Source organism: Chlamydotis macqueenii, chromosome 8, assembly GCF_036417535.1.
Source record: "Chlamydotis macqueenii isolate bChlMac1 chromosome 8, bChlMac1.mat, whole genome shotgun sequence".
Taxonomy (NCBI): domain Eukaryota; kingdom Metazoa; phylum Chordata; class Aves; order Otidiformes; family Otididae; genus Chlamydotis; species Chlamydotis macqueenii.
This window is the reverse complement of record NC_141563.1, coordinates 995048-1010567: the sequence shown is the minus strand read 5'-3', so window position 1 is coordinate 1010567 and position 15520 is coordinate 995048. Positions and strand designations below refer to the sequence as shown.

General features: G+C 52.3%; 1 protein-coding gene across 1 annotated transcript; it reads right to left on the bottom strand.

Annotated features, from left to right (window-relative positions):
* Positions 1-1922: 1922 nt before the first annotated feature.
* LOC147599778 (olfactory receptor 14A16-like) lies at positions 1923-2855 on the bottom strand. Its single transcript, XM_086753549.1, has one exon. It carries the CDS (start codon positions 2853-2855, stop codon positions 1923-1925), a length of 933 nt encoding a protein of 310 aa, XP_086609675.1.
* Positions 2856-15520: the final 12665 nt, after the last annotated feature.

Below are 15520 nucleotides of genomic sequence, written 5' to 3'. Positions count from 1 at the left end.
CTAGGATGATAAAAACATTGAGGTTCAAAGCAGACCTTGGAAGATCTATAGAACCTCAAAGCAGGGTCAGGTATATGGTCACACCTGGTTGCTCAGGGCTTGGTCCCTCTGGGTCTTGAAAATCTCCAAGGACGGAGGACTTCACAATGTCTCGTGGTGACCAAGCTTGCTGCAATGTCTGGCTAGTGTCATGGTAAAAAAGATGAGCCCTCCCCCTTGCTGTGAGGTGCCCCTCAGCCATCCCTTCTGCAGGCTGAACAAGCCCAGCTTCATCAGCTTTTCCTCACAGGGAAAGTGATCCAGCCCCCTGACCATCTGCAGGGCCCTTCACTAAACCTGCTCCAGCTTGCCAACACCTTTCCAGTGCTGGGGTTCCCAAAACTGGACACAGTGTTCTGGATGTGGCCTAACAACCTCCACATAGAGGGGGAGTGCTTTCCCCCACCACCTCCTGGCCATGCTCCTGGTCGTACAGCCCAGGGCACTGCTCTCCTCTCTTGCTACCAGGGCACACGGCTGCCTCCTGTCCAGCTCCCTGCCCACCAAGTCCTTTCCCTCAGAGCTGCTCCCCAGCCTGTGCCACGGCCAGGGTGAGTGCCCCGCAGGGACAGGAACTGGCCCTTGTCCTTGTGGGATCTGCCCAGGTTCCTCTCAATACACCCTCTCCTCCTCCCTGAGCCCTGTCACTAAGGAGAGGCCTGGGAGACCTTATCAGCAGAGCCTGAGGCAAAGAAGGCATCCAGTGCCTCAGCCCCGCCTGTGTCTGCAGTTATGCCCCGTCCACCCCATCACTCAGCAGCCTGTTCCTTGCTCAGCCTTCACTGGAAACTCAGTGACTGAAGCTCTTCATTTTTCTCTTGACCATTCCTGCAGCCCCCATCAGCTCCAGGTGATTGTCAGCTTTCCTAAACACGTGCCTGTACGCTGAGGTCACACTTCCAAATTTCTCCTTCATGGCCTGTCCTTGCTTCCACCTCCTGACTGTTGTGTTATGGCTCCAATCTGTGACCCGTTCCTGAGCCAGCGCAGCCCCACTGCCCAAGACACGCCCCTACAACCTCCCTCATCAGACACTGCACAGGACAGGGTGTGTTTGGGGTGGGGAAACTTCTGTCACCAGAGCCCCCATGCCAGACCTCAGTGTCCATCCCCATCAGCCCTCCTTCTTTTGTAGTCCCCCAGTGCCCAGATCCAGCCAAGCCCCAGCCGTGTCCATGCAAGGGCTCACAAAAAGCCCTGCTCTAGGGTGGCCAAGGTCTGGGTGAGAAGAGCAGCTGGGCAGGGCTGGCTCTTCCCCCAGCACAGGTGCTGAGACCAGCAGGAGGATGGAGATGACCACAGAGCAAAACCACCCATAAACTGGTGTGAGTGGCCAGTGCTAGAAACATCTGACAAGGGGGGCTGGGGGGTGACGGGTGCCCTGGGGCACCTTCTCGGACTCTCCATGCCACCAAGGGAACGGACCAGCCTCCTCTTTCCTGCACTTGCCTGTCTCAGCTCCCTTCCAGGAGGCTGGGCTCTGCATCACACACCCACTGCAGCGTATCCTCACCCTGCGTGGTCAAACATCTACGCTAACATTGGTGTTGTCCTGTGCTATGTGACAGCTGGGCCCTTGGCTCCTGAATCCCTTCTGACTGCTGGGGCTGGGCCCCAAGCTCCAGAGGAGATCTGAGAGATGAGAGTAGGGCCAAATGACTACATTCCAGCTATTTTACACATGCAATGAGTTCCTTCCGTACATTGGGTTTATGAGAGAGAAAAAAGAGGTCTCAAAATTAAGAAGAAGTTGTATGAATAATATATAATTACAATTCATATTATCACAAGTTTAAAAAAATTTAAAAAAGAAATAGAAGAACAAAAGATAAACTGGGATTTTACTGCATTCCTGGGAGTTATATATAGCTGGTGGTTCCTTATTAATGATGGAAGAAGATGTATTCATATAGTTTCCTCAGGGCATCCTTGAGATCCTGGTTCCTCATGCTGTAGATGAGGATGTTCACTGCTGGAGGCACCACTGAGTACAGAAATGACACTGCCAGGTTAAGAGATGGGGAGGAGATGGAGGGGGGCTTCAGGTAGGCAAACATGCCAGTGCTGATAAACAAGGAGACCACGGCCAGGTGAGGGAGGCATGTGGAAAAGGCTTTGTGCCGTCCCTGCTCAGAGGGGATCCTCAGCACAGCCCTGAAGATCTGCACATAGGACACAACAATGAACACAAAACAGCCAAATGCAAGCAAGTCACTGACCACAAGAAGCCCAACTTCCCTGAGGTAGGTGTCTGAGCAGGAGAGCTTGAGGATCTGGGGGACTTCACAGAAGAACTGGTCCACAGCATTGCCCTGGCAGAGTGGCAGTGAAAATGTATTGGCCGTGTGCAGGACAGCGTTGAGAAAGCCACTGCCCCAGGCAGCTGCTGCCATGTGGACACAAGTTCTGCTGCCCAGGAGGGTCCCGTAGTGCACGGGTTTGCAGATGGCAATGTACCGGTCATAGGCCATGACAGTGAGAAGACAGTACTCAGCCGTGATAAGAGAGACAAAGAAAAAGAGCTGGGCCACACAGCCTTGGTAGGAAATGTCCCTTTTTATCTTCAGTGAATTGGCCATGGCATTGGGAACAGTGGTGGAGATGCAGCCCAGGTCAAGGAGGGAGAGGTTGAGGAGGAAGAAGTACATGGGGGTGTGGAGGCGGTGGTCGCAGGCTATGGCAGTGATGATGAGGCCGTTGGCCAGGAGGGCAGCCAGGTAGATGCCCAGGAAGAGCCAGAAGTGCAAGAGCTGCAGCTCCCGTGTGTCTGCAAATGCCAGGAGAAGAAACTCAGTGATGGAGCTGCTGTTGGACATTTCCTTCCTCTGGGCATGGGAACCCCTGTGAGTATGAAAAGTCACTGAAAATCCTGAGAGACTTTTCTCAACCAAACCAAAGAAGTTTTTTACCGACTCTTCCCTTCCTAAAAACTCTGTCCCTTTTTTTTTTTTTCTTCCATTTCTGAAGACCTTCCTTCATCTCTGTTGCTGAAGCTCTGGTTTGGTGCTGCCTGAATGTGCCATGAGGAGCTGTGTCTCTGCCCGCTGGCTGCCCAGGTGTCAGTCCTGTCTGCAGCAGTGAGTTCATGGGAACGGTGGAAGCAGGGGCCAGCTCTGGTGTTCGACTTTGCCAGATGAATCCATCCCAATGCAGAAGGGCTTGTCAGCATCTACACCTACTTTTCTGAGCAACTAGGATGTTACAAGGCAGATTGAACATCTAGGTTTTTTCCTTTTTTTTTTTTCTGTTATATTCATAAAAAATTATTTTGCGGTACCAGTAACCCCCAGCATTTCTGCTGCACTCAGGGAGAACCGAGTGAGTCTTGTATGACCAGAGAATTGCTGTGGCTTAGTGCAGAGTGAGGGGAGGTGGTCTGTCCCTCAGTCCCAGGGGCTCTGGGCTTGCAGTGTTCTGAGGTTAAATGCAATCACACTGCTCTGTTCCTGCAAAAAGCCGGAAAGCACTGCTGAAAGTACAGGGATGCACTGCAGACCATGAAGTGTCTCACCATTTCTCAAGGTCTCAGCACCTCGCTTCTAGCCCACAGCATTCACGGCTCATTTCACCAACCCAACAACAGGGTTTTGGCCATAGCATCTCTGTGCTGAACCATGGGGTGTGCAGATCACACAAAGATATTATGGGAGAGTTCTGCATTTCTGAGGGAAACTCACAGACTGGAAGGACACCACAAAAAGTTATGCTGGGTGTTTTCATGATGGTATCTCACTGAGGGAAAACCAGCTCCTGCCCCAGCCCCACAGCCTGCATTGCCCACAGCCCCACAGGTGAAAGCTGGGACACTTGTTCCCATGGACACAGCTGCAGGAAAGGACCCACAAGATCAGGGGGTGACTCTGCAGCTGGAACTCCCCTCCCCAGACAGCCTGACAGCAAGAACAAGATCCCAGCAGCAGCACCACAGAGAGGTGGAGGCACAAGGACAGATACAGCCAGGGTGCGGCTGAGAGAGGACAGGGCAGAGGCAGGCGGGCACTGGGGACAGCGTCCCCCTCCCCCAGCTGTGCGTGCCCCCTCCCCGACACCACCATTGCCGGGCAGCTGCTCTCAGCCCCTGTGCTCTGCAGAGGGCAGTGGGCACGTGGCTGGAGAGCTGCACCATGGCTCTGCTGGAGCTCTGGCTGTTGAGGAGCGGGTTCATGGCTGGGACCCCACAGCCCTGAGGGCAGAGGCTTGGGTGGGTGGGAGAGGAGGCCAGGGGGTTTGCTCAGAGGAAGGGGTCTGCCCTGGAGGGGATGATACAGAGATTTCTGAATTCTCCCTCCCACAACATTTCTGGGTTTAGTTTCCCCTCATTCCTTGATTGTAACTGTGATGCCTGGAGATTTCCCTCCTGGCAGCTGTTTCCCTGTCTGATCTCTTTTCCCTGTCAGCACTCACAGACCCCATCCCACCCTCTGTGCACTCAGCCTGGCCCTACACACACCTGCCTGTTTGCAGGGCGCTGGCTGGGTGCCTGTTCCTGTTTGGAGGTTCCAAAGGCCAGGGCAGGACAATGCTGCTGGGCGCAGCAAGGGTGATGCTGGTGCTGTCCCTGGGCAGAGGAGTGGCTGAAGGCACTTGAGGAGGCTCTTAGCAGACCAACTGACCACTCACAGTTACAGCTCAGAGGTCTCAAGGACTTGTCCAAGCTTGACAGGTTCATTTTCTATTTCTCTTTCCCTCCCCACCCCCTAATCCCCTACGTGACCCCTGCCCTCAGAGTAGGAAAACAAAAACAAAGACACAGGAAAAATCTTTATCTCTATAGTAAACCCTGCCTTGACTTTCCTCTTGAAAAATCCCCTTGGACGTTTCCCAGTGGTGATGTGGAGCTGTGAGCAGCCCTGACCCACGCAGCACCCTCTCGACAGCAGAAGGACCCTGCTTGGCCAGAGGTTGTTCCTCCCACCCACAGCTTCTCCCCAAACACCATGGGCAGCTCCCTGGGCAGGCTGAGTGCTGAGCCTGGCAGAAGCAGAGTCCCTGCCCCAGCACACACAGCCCCTGGGGCGCAGGGACCCTGCTCTGAAGGACAGCCCTGGGCACCCCTGGCTGCACACACACAATCACACCCTGCAGCCGTCCCTGGGAGAAGGCAGCCGTCCCTGGGAGAAGGCAGCCATCATGCCCTGTCCTTCTGGCAGTGCAGCAGTGAGTCCCTGCTCTGGAGCATCTCCTCCTCCTCTGCTATGAAAAAAAACAAGAGAATGCTCCTGAAAGATTATATATGCTTTGGGATATTCCTGCTTTTGGATGTCCCTCCAGGAATACCAGCTTCAATGCCCTGCAGCCAGAGACTTACCGTAAAGAGGGCTGTGAAGATTTCTCCCTCACCGAGCTCCTGGCATCCTCCTGCCCCAGGCTGCCTTTCAGCTCTCTCTGCCTCGCTCCTCTCCCCTCAGCTCCTGTAGGCAGAGCCCTCAGCCCTGCTGCGCTTGGCAGAGGAGCTGCTCCTGGGCAGAGCTGTCTCTCTGCAGCGCTGCCCTGTTACCAGCAGCTCCCTCCATGCCAGGAGCCCAGCCCAGCTCAGCACAGAGGCCCAGCCCAAGGCAGCACTTTCTCTGTCCCCTCGGGGCTCCCTCCACGTGTCCCTGTGAAACAGGCTTAAGGAAACCCTGATTATCTCTGCCTCAGCTGGGGAGAGAGGCTTCTTTCCAGCTGTGGCATTTCCCTGCTGAGAGACAGTTAAACACCAACTTTTCCTGGCCCATCATTAGACAGGACACCCAGACAGGGACAGTCTGGGATCTCCTCTACCCCTGCTGAGGGAGGGGGTTCAACTGACTCATACAAGTCATAGTTTCCTTCATTTGTATCCTGGGGCTGGAAGGGGCCTCAGCTGCACGTGCAGCGCAGCACAGCTCGATGTACAATGGTCTGCTGCTCAGGGTCACTGCTCAGGTTTCCCTCTGAGAAATCTGCACTCCACCCTGGTGCCATGGCTGAGCTGCTACTGCCCAAATGTGCACAGCTAGGAGGGGAGGGGTCACAGGCAGGAGGAGCTGGAGCCCCAGGGCTCGTCACACAACTGTGAAGTGTTTAGAATTAAATGAGATGGGACAGCTTGCTCACATGAGATTCTGCAATGCAGGAATAGAGGCTCTGCTGGAGAGACTGTCAGGGAGGATGATTATGGAGGTCTTCTGTTTCAAGGGGATGCCCCCTGTGTTCTCTTCCTCTGGAGGTGAACAACCAGCAGTGGATGGGGATCAACTCAAGGGTTACTTGAGCAAACTCAACCACCATGACAGAAATGGAGATGGGTGTTTTGATCAGATCCCTGAACACAAGTATTGGGATGCCATTACATTTGAGACTCCATTTTTTGGTCCAGAGGAGTATGATGCCCTTTGACATGTTATGAAATATCTCCTGACTCATGTGGTGCTTTAGGCTGTGAAGAGCATCAAAACAACACCTCTGACCTTCTCCAGAGAAGGAATTCATTCACGACTTCCCATTGGCAGACAGGTGCTCAGAAAAGCAGGATTCCACCACAAGTCATGGTTACCTGGGAAGACAAATGTCATAACTCCAAATGACCCGCTCTTGCTTCTTCCTCCAGCTTGTATTGCTGAGCATGACATCATGTGCTATGGAATAAACCTGTCGACGGCTGGGGCCAGCTGTCCTGGTTGTGTCCCCTCCCAGCTACTTGTCCACCTCCAGCCTGCTCACGGGCAGGGACGTGTGAGAAATAGAAAAATTCTTGGCAATGTGCAAGCACTGTTCAGCAACAGCTAAAACAATGACGCACTACCAACACTGTTTTGGTCACAGATCCCAAAATTGCAACTACTTGGACTGCTATGAAGATAATTAACTCCATCACAGCCAGACAGGGTGGGCTGGATGTCTTGGAAGCCATGAAGATGATAAAAGTGAAGAACTTGTGTGGGGGAAAAGGACCCAGTAAATTAAAGCTGAGGCCAAAGATGTCATTGGGGCTGTTTGGGGTGCCTGTGGTGCAGCCTTGTACCTGATACGAATTGTTTCCACAGTCAGAGGGAATCTGCGTGCTTGCCCTAATGTTGAGGACATTAAGGGGGAGGAATGAAAGTCTCATTTAGGCTGGAAGGGACTTGGCAAGATATCTGTGGAGTAAGAGCTTACTCAAAGCAGGATCACACCAGGTTGCTCTTGGTTTTGTCCAGATGTGTATGAGAAAATTCCAGGGATGGATGACGTGCACACTCTCCAGGAAATGGCTTCCCGCGTCTCACTGTCCAGGTGTTGCAGAAGTGTCTCCCTACACTGAGCCTGACCCTCTCTTCTTTTCACTCCTTGCCTCCTGTGCTCCTGCCTTTCACCAAAGTGGCTACTTATAACCCTCCCCATAGGTGGTACAAGTCTGTTACCTCCTCCCCTCAAAGCGTTCTCCAGGGTGAACAAGCCCAGCTCCATCAGTCAGTCCTAACAGGGCAGCTGCTCCAATCCTGACCATCTTTGTAGCTCTCAGTTAAACTTCTGTGGCTTCCAACTTGCCAATGTCTCTCTGGCATTGCAGGGAACCAAAACTTGGGCAAGTATTCTGGATGTGGTGTACAGGTTTTTAGCAAAGGCAGAAAATTACTTGTGGTTGATGTTCTGCTGCTCATAAAGCTTCTGATGGTCTTTTCAGATGGCTCATGTTTTGTGTAATGCAACACAAGGACCATCCAAATATTTCCCACAGAGCTTCGAACTGCCTAGGGAGTCATTGAAAAGTAGCATGGAATCATAGAATGGTTTGGGTTGGAAGAAACCTTAAAGATCATCTAGTTCCAACCCCCCGCCAGGCATGGGCAAGGACACCTTCCACTAGATCAGGTTGCTCAAAGCCCCATCCAACCTTGCCTTGAACACTACCAGAGATGGGGCATCCACAGCATCTCTGGGAAATCTCCTCCAGTGCTTCACCACCTTAGATTCTTCCTTAGATTGAATCTGAATCTACCCTCTTTTGTTTTAAAGTCATCACCCCTTGTCCTATCACAACAGGCCCTGCTGAAGAGTTTCTCCCCATCTTTCCTGTAGGCCCCCTTGAGGTACTGGAAGACTGCTATCAGGTCTCCCCGGAGCCTTTTCTTCTCCTGTTCAGACTGAAAAACCCCAGCTCTCTCAGCTTGTCCTCACAGGAGAGATGTTCCAGCCCTCTGATCATCTTCGTGGCCTCCTCTGGATTCACTTTCAGTTTCATGTCCTTCTTATGTTTGGGGCACCAGAGCTGGATCTAGTACTCCAGGCGAGGTCTCATGAGAGCAGATTAGAGAGAGAGAATCACATTCCCTGTCTTGCTGACCACTCTTGATGCAGCCCAGGATGCAGTTTGCTTTCTGGGCTGCAAGCACGCATTGTAGGCTAACGTTGAGTTTCTCATTAATCAACACATCCAAATTCTTCTCCTCAGGCCTGGTCTCGATCCATTCCCCACCCAGCCTGTATTTGTGCCTGGGATTGCCACGACCCACGTGCAGGACCTTGCACTTGGCCTGGTTGAACTCAAGATGTTTGCACGGGCCCACCTCTCCAGCCTGTCAAGGTCCCTCTGGATGGCATCCCTCCCTTCCAGCGTGTCAACCACACCACTCAGCTTGGTGTCATCAGGAAACTTTCCGAGGGTGCACTCTATCCCACTGTCCACGTTGTCAACAAAGATATTGAACAGTCCTGGTCCCTGAGAAACACCATTCATCACTAATTTCCACCTAGACATCAAGCCGTTGACCGTAACATTTTGAGTGAAACTGTACAGCCAACTACTTACGCATGGAATGGTCCATGCATCAAATCCATGTCTCTCCAGTTTAGAGAGAAGGATGTCAAGTGAGACAGAGTACAATGCTTTGCACAAGTCAGATGGTGTTAGTTGACCATCCCTACAGTTTTTTTTTTTTGTTGAGGTCTTTGCTAAGTATTCATTAAAGTTCATAGTAGTGTGTGCAAGATCCAGTTGCCCGTTTGGCTGTGACATAAATTCAGGCGCAATCAATTTTTCAGTGGTGTCTGGGCTAGTGCAGCAGTCCCAGAATGCCCTAGATGGTGATGTATTTGTGCTATGGAATCCGATATTCCTTACACAAACTAGACAGGCGTTGCATGTCTGCTCTCCATATTCCTTGGGAGTCTTTGGTCTCTTCAGGCCTTTTCCAAGACGCAATTTCTTCAGCAGGAGCACTCAAATCCATCTGTTCAGGAGCAGACATCGCCAGGTCGGACTGTTGGACTGCTGGTAAGCCCGGTGGTTTGTGCGACAGTCGTGCTGCACTTTTACTTGCAACATCCGCTCCATAATTTCTTATTTCTTCTTTTGTCCTTTCACCAGCATTGAATGATAGGTTGATGAATGGCAGCGAGGTTTTGTGGCAATTGTTTAACAGTTCAGTACTTACTCCCACAAGCAGTTATACACTCACGATCCTTCTCTGCCTGCCCAGTGGCATGCCATACTCCTAATGAACGCTGAGAATCAGAAAAAATATTTACCATCTTTTCTTTGGACAGCTACAAGTCTTTATTAATGCAATCAGCTCTGCTGCTTGGGCACTCAGATACAGGCTGAGTGGTGAAGCCTCCACTCCTTTATTTTCAGGAATTACTGAATGACCTGTGTCGTAGTTCAGCCCCGATCAGGACCAGACTACGCAGTCTCTCTCTCACTCCCCCCACCCTCTGAGAGAACAGGGAGAGAAAATATAAGAAAAACGGCTCGAGGTTTGAGATAAGGACAGGGAGAAATCCTTAAAGTTACCATCACGGGCAAAACAGACTCGACTTGGGGAAAACTATTCATTTATTACTACAAACAGCAGGATAATGAGACAGAGAACAAGATAACCTCCCCCCACCCCTCCCTCTTCCCAAGCTTAACATTATCTCTACTACCTTCCCCCCACCCCCGAGCGGCACAGGGGGGAAGAGGGAATGGGGGTTGCGGTCAGTTCATCATACGTTGTTTCACGCCGCTGCTTCATGATCGGGGGAAGAACTCCTCACATTCCTCCTCTGCTCCATCATGGGGTCCCTCCCACGGGCCACAGTCCTTCGGGGAACTGCTCCGGCGTGGGTCATCTCTTCCACGGGGTGCAGTCCCTCTAGAACAGCTGTCCCAGCGGGCCCTCCACAGGCCACAGCTGCCTTCAGGCATCCACCTCCCCCGGTATGGGGTCCTTCACGGGCTCCAAGTGGATCTCTGCTCCTCCGTGGACCTCCATGGGCTGCAGGGGGACAACCTGCTCCACCATGGTCGTCACCACAGGCTGCAGGGGAATCTTGGCCAGGAGCCGCATTACTCCTCCCCCTCCTACTGAACTGACCTTGGCGTCTGCAGCCGTTCCTCACAACAGGCTGGTAGATGTCTCTCAGGATCTTTTTTACATCTTATTCACTTCTCATCTCCTTCCCACTTCTTGCAGCCGGGTTGGACCGAGTCGGGCCCAGTCGGCTGCCTGGCGAGAGGCCAGAGGGTGAGGCCTGCAAGGCCCATGAGGCCTGCACCTCCCCCTCTGCACCTCTGACCCCGCTCAGCTTCTTCACATCTTCTCTTCTCTCTTTTTTTTTTTCTGTTTTCCCATTCTTAAATACGTTATCGCAGAGGCGTTATCACGAGACATTCTACTACCAATTGGCTCGGCCTTGGCCAGCAGCAGGTCCGCCCTAGGCCTGGCCGAGTCCACTGAACAAAGGGGAGCGACTTCTAGCAGTTTCCTACAGAAGCTACCACCTTAGGCCCCCCCTCACTAACAAAACCACGACAACCTGTCACCCGTTTACTGCTCAGATCACATGAAGGCCATTGACACATAGCTCAAGATCCGAATCTGGAAGTGGCACATTTGTTAAATGTGTTTGACTCTTTTCAGCTGGCAGGTTGTTACCACACTATTGTGACGTGGGTTTTCTTCCCCAGGCGGAGGGAGCACAGTAGCAGGGGGCAGTGTGTTACATCCCTTAACTCTCCTGTTTTCCACTCTTAAGAGAATCAGCTCATCACGATGTACTCACTGCAGTGACTGCCTGGGCAAGGTGCTGTGACAGCAGCATTTCAATTTCCTGTCAGATTTGTACCACGGGAGGGGGGCCAAGCATCCTGTTTTCACTCTGATCCCCTAACGGTGCCGTGGCAGCTGATGTAGGGATGCAGGCAAAGGATCCCTGAGTTATGGGACCTTCATACAGAAACAAGGTAAATAGCTGACCGTAGTCTGGCACTCCCAGAGCAGGTGCAGACAAAGATGCTTGCGTCAAAAGCTCAAATGCCTTTACCTTGTCTGCTGTTCAGTGGATGAGTTCTCCAGCATCTTCAGCAGTAGACTGTGGTTTTGCCATCTCCTCAAAAGCAGCGATTTAGGGTTGGCAGAATCCCGCAGCTCCTGAAAGGGCTCACATTCGGTTTCAGTAACTGGCCCAGACAGATTTTGACTGGCTTTAGTACGTTCCTCAAGTAAACTACACTCCACTTGCTGGAGAATGAAACCCAGATACTTTACACTTCTCTTAAAAAAATTGTATCTTATGTGGAGAAGTATAATGACTTTTCTCCTCAGGCTCCAGAACCTCAACTCTACATTCTTACCTTTGACTTTTACATTTCTGACCACCTCTTCCTTGTTTGTAAGCATGAAGTCCCACAGGGCACCTCACCTCTCTGGCTCCTCAGTCACCCTTGTCAGGAAGATGTCGTCACTGTGCTCCAAAAACCTCCTGGACGGCTTGCGCCTGGCTATGTTGCCCCTTCACAAAATACTGGGATAGTTTAGATCTGCTTTTGGGACCAGGGCCTGCAAACATGAGGCCTCTTCCAATTCCCTGAAGAAGGCCTCATCTACTTCCTCTTCCTGGTCAAGGGGTCACCACCAGACATCCACCAACCACAACGTTGCCCATGTTCTGCCCTCTCATGTTGACCACTCAGCTCTCAGCTGACTCATTGTCCCCAGGCAGAACTCCAGGGCCTCCTGCTGCTCTCTCCCATAAAAGGCAACTTCCTCCCTGAGCACAGGTCTGTGGCCTTGTGACTTGTAGATCCCCCAGATCCCACGGTTTCTCCTGGAGGTGTTATTTGTAGTGCCCTGCAACTCCTCCTGCTGTTACCTTGTGAGACACACCACCATCATGGTGAGCCATCTGCACACAAACATGAACAGCTGGCTCAGTGCAGGGGAACCTGGAGAAACTCTGGGCTTTGCCCGACAGAAGCCTCTGGAAGTTTTACAAGGAGTAGTGTCCAGTCCCGCAGAGTGGAGAGATTAACCAAATATATCAGGGCAGGCTGAAATCTGATTGACTGAGCAGGGACCCTGAGGAGAAAGTGCTGGGCACTATGAGGGACACCATATGTGCTCACCATGAAGAAGCCCAGCTGCATACAAGGCTGCATTAGGAGGAGCATGGGCCACCCAGACAACCTGAGATATCATCCCACTCATCTCAGGACGGCTGTGGTCCCACAAAGACAGGTGTGTCCCAGTGTGGGGCTCCCCATTTCAAAGAAGTAGGAAGGAACTGCAGAGTGACCAGAGGAGGTCTGCTGAGGTGGTATTTGGGACCGGGTACACATGACCTGTGTGGGATGGCTGAGGAACATGGGTTTCTTTGGCCCAAAGTTGTGGATGCTCCAGACAGTACAGGAGTAGCCTGAGAGTGCTTCAATGGGGGGTTTCAGAGACGGTGAAGCTGTTCTTCACAGTGAGAAACAATATAAGAAAGAGATAATGCCCATTCAGATTTGCTCAGCATCAGAGCCACCTCTACATTGCCTTAGCCTGTCATCTCTGCCTCCAGGTTTCTGCTCTCACCAGCCCCAGGGAGGCTTTGTCAGTAACATCCCACAGTGGGACCCATTAAGACTCCAAGAAACTTTAGAGTTTGCCTCTGACTTTGACTTCTGGAGAGGTTTCCTCAACTTCCTCACCGTGCCTGAGGTTCATGGACTTGGTTCCCAAACCCACCAGAGAGGTTATTACAATGCCTTGGGCTGGTCCTCTGCTGCTGAGCTGCTCCAGGCTCCTGGGACGCAGGGAACTCACGGCAAGGAGGCAGAACGGCAGAGAGACAGCTCTGCCCAGGAGCAGCTGCTCTGCCAAGCGCAGCAGGGCTGAGGGCACTGCTGCAGGCACTGAGTGGGGACAGGCAGGGCAGAGAGAGGTTAAAGGCGGCCTGGGCTGAGAGCTCACTGGAGGACAAACCTTCACAGCCCTCTGCACGGTAAGTCTCTGGCTGCAGGGCAATGAACAGGAGCTTCCTGGAGGGGTCTTGTCCAGCTGCCACAGCCCACAGAGATCACTCTCCAGTACAGAGGAGGAGGAGGAGATGCTCCAGAGCAGGGATTCCCTGGGTCTCTGGGCAATGCAGTCCAAAAGGTGGGGATGAAACTGGCTCTCTGTTAAGGACACTCCATCTTTAGGGCATCCAGACCCTCACAGCTCTTCTCTGGCAAGAAGAGTGTGGAGATCATCTGCATTTTGAAACTGGGTTCCTCTCTTCTGAGCAGCATCCGGTTCCTTTCAGGGGAAGAGCTGAGTGTGCTCATCCTCTGGCTCAGAGAGCTGTGAGCCCAGGGCAGCTGACAGCAGGACGGAAGGACATACTGTCTGTCCTCCCTGTGCACCAAGGCTCTGTCCCTTTGCCTCCCAGGGCTCCCAGGATGGCACCTGCAGTGTAGCAGAGATGCCAGGCATGTCTGCCTTCAGCAAACCCTCCTCAGGTGGGACAGGGGGCAGGAACAAAAGAAACATAACCACCCCCCCCACAGCTCTGCTCTGCAGCCGGGAGAGTTGGGAGGGACATTGCTGAAATGTTGTTGATTTCATGAGGGGATTTAAACAGAGATCACTCCTGGTTCCTACCTGCCTGTTGGTGCACAGCAGCACTGACTCCTCAGGAGCCCACAGCAAAATCCTCTGCTCCCCATTGCGCCCTCAGCCAGCAGAACCCAGAGCTCAGCCAGGGAGATGCATGAAGGTCTTTCTGGAAGGACAAGGGCTGGGGGGGGGAGTGATTGTTCTATGAGAAATGGAGTCAGTTTTCCTCTGAGAAGTCAATCCTAACCCTTCACTTTCTTGTCTTGCTTCGACAGACTCCCATGCCCAGAGGAAGCAAATGTCCAACAGCAGCTCCATCACTGAGTTTCTCCTCCTGGCATTCGCAGACACACGGGAGCTGCAGCTCTTGCACTTCTGGCTCTTCCTGGGCATCTACCTGGCTGCCCTCCTGGCCAACGGCCTCATCATCACTGCCAAAGCCTGTGACCACCGCCTCCACACCCCCATGTACTTCTTACTCCTCAACCTCTCTGTTATTGACCTGGGCTGCATCTCCACCACTGTACCCAAAGTCATGGCCAATTCCCTCCGGGACACCATGGACATCTCCTACATGGGATGTGTTGTACAAGTCTTTCTCTTTGTCTTTTTGGCCACGGCAGAGTTTTATGTTCTCACTGCCATGGCCTATGACCGCTACGTTGCCATCTGCAGACCCCTGCACTACAGGACCCTCCTGGGCAGCAGAGCTTGTGTCCACATGGCAGCAGCTGCCTGGGGCAGTGGGTTTCTCTATGCTCTGCTGCACACTGCCAATACATTTTCACTGCCACTCTGCCAGGGCAATGCTGTGGACCAGTTCTTCTGTGAAATCCCCCAGATCCTCAAGCTCTCCTGCTCAGACACATACCTCAGGGAAGTTTGGGTTATTGTGGTCGGTCTTTTAGTAGCATTTGGCTGTTTTGTGTTCTTTGTTGTGTCCTATGTGCAGATCTTCAGGGCTGTGCTGAGGATCCCCTCTGAGCAGGGACAGCACAAAGCCTTTTCCACATGCCTCCCTCACCTGGCCGTGGTCTCCTTGTTTATCAGCACTGCCGTATTTGCCCACCTGAAGCCCCGCTCCATCTCCTCCCCATCTCTTAACCTGGTGCTGTCATTTCTGTAATCAGTGGTGCCTCCAGCAGTGAACCCCCTCATCTGCAGCATGAGGAACCGGGAGCTCAAGGATACCCGGAGGAGGGTGTACAAATCCATATTCTTCCATCATTAATAAGGACCCACCATCTACATATAACTGCCAGGAATGCAGTAAAATCCCAGTCTATCTTCTGCTCTTCTATTTTTTTAATTTTGTATTTGTTTTTCAAAGTTGTGATAATATGAATTGTAATTATGTATTATCATACAACTTCTTCTTAATTTTGAGACCTCTTTTTTCTCTCTGGTAAACCCAATGTACAGAATGAACTGGGCTCATTGCGTATGTAAAGCAGCTGGAACATAGTCATTTGCCCCTACTCTCATCTCTCAGATCTCCTCTGGAGCTTGGGGCCCAGCCCCAGCAGGCAGAAGGGATTCAGGAGCCAAGGGCACAGCTGTCACATAGCACAGGACAACACCAATGTTAGCGTAGATGTTTGACCACGCAGGGCAAGGACACGCTGCAGTGGGTGTGTGGTGCAGAGCCCAGTCCCCTGGAAGGCAGCTGAGACAGGCAAGTGCAGGAAAGAGGA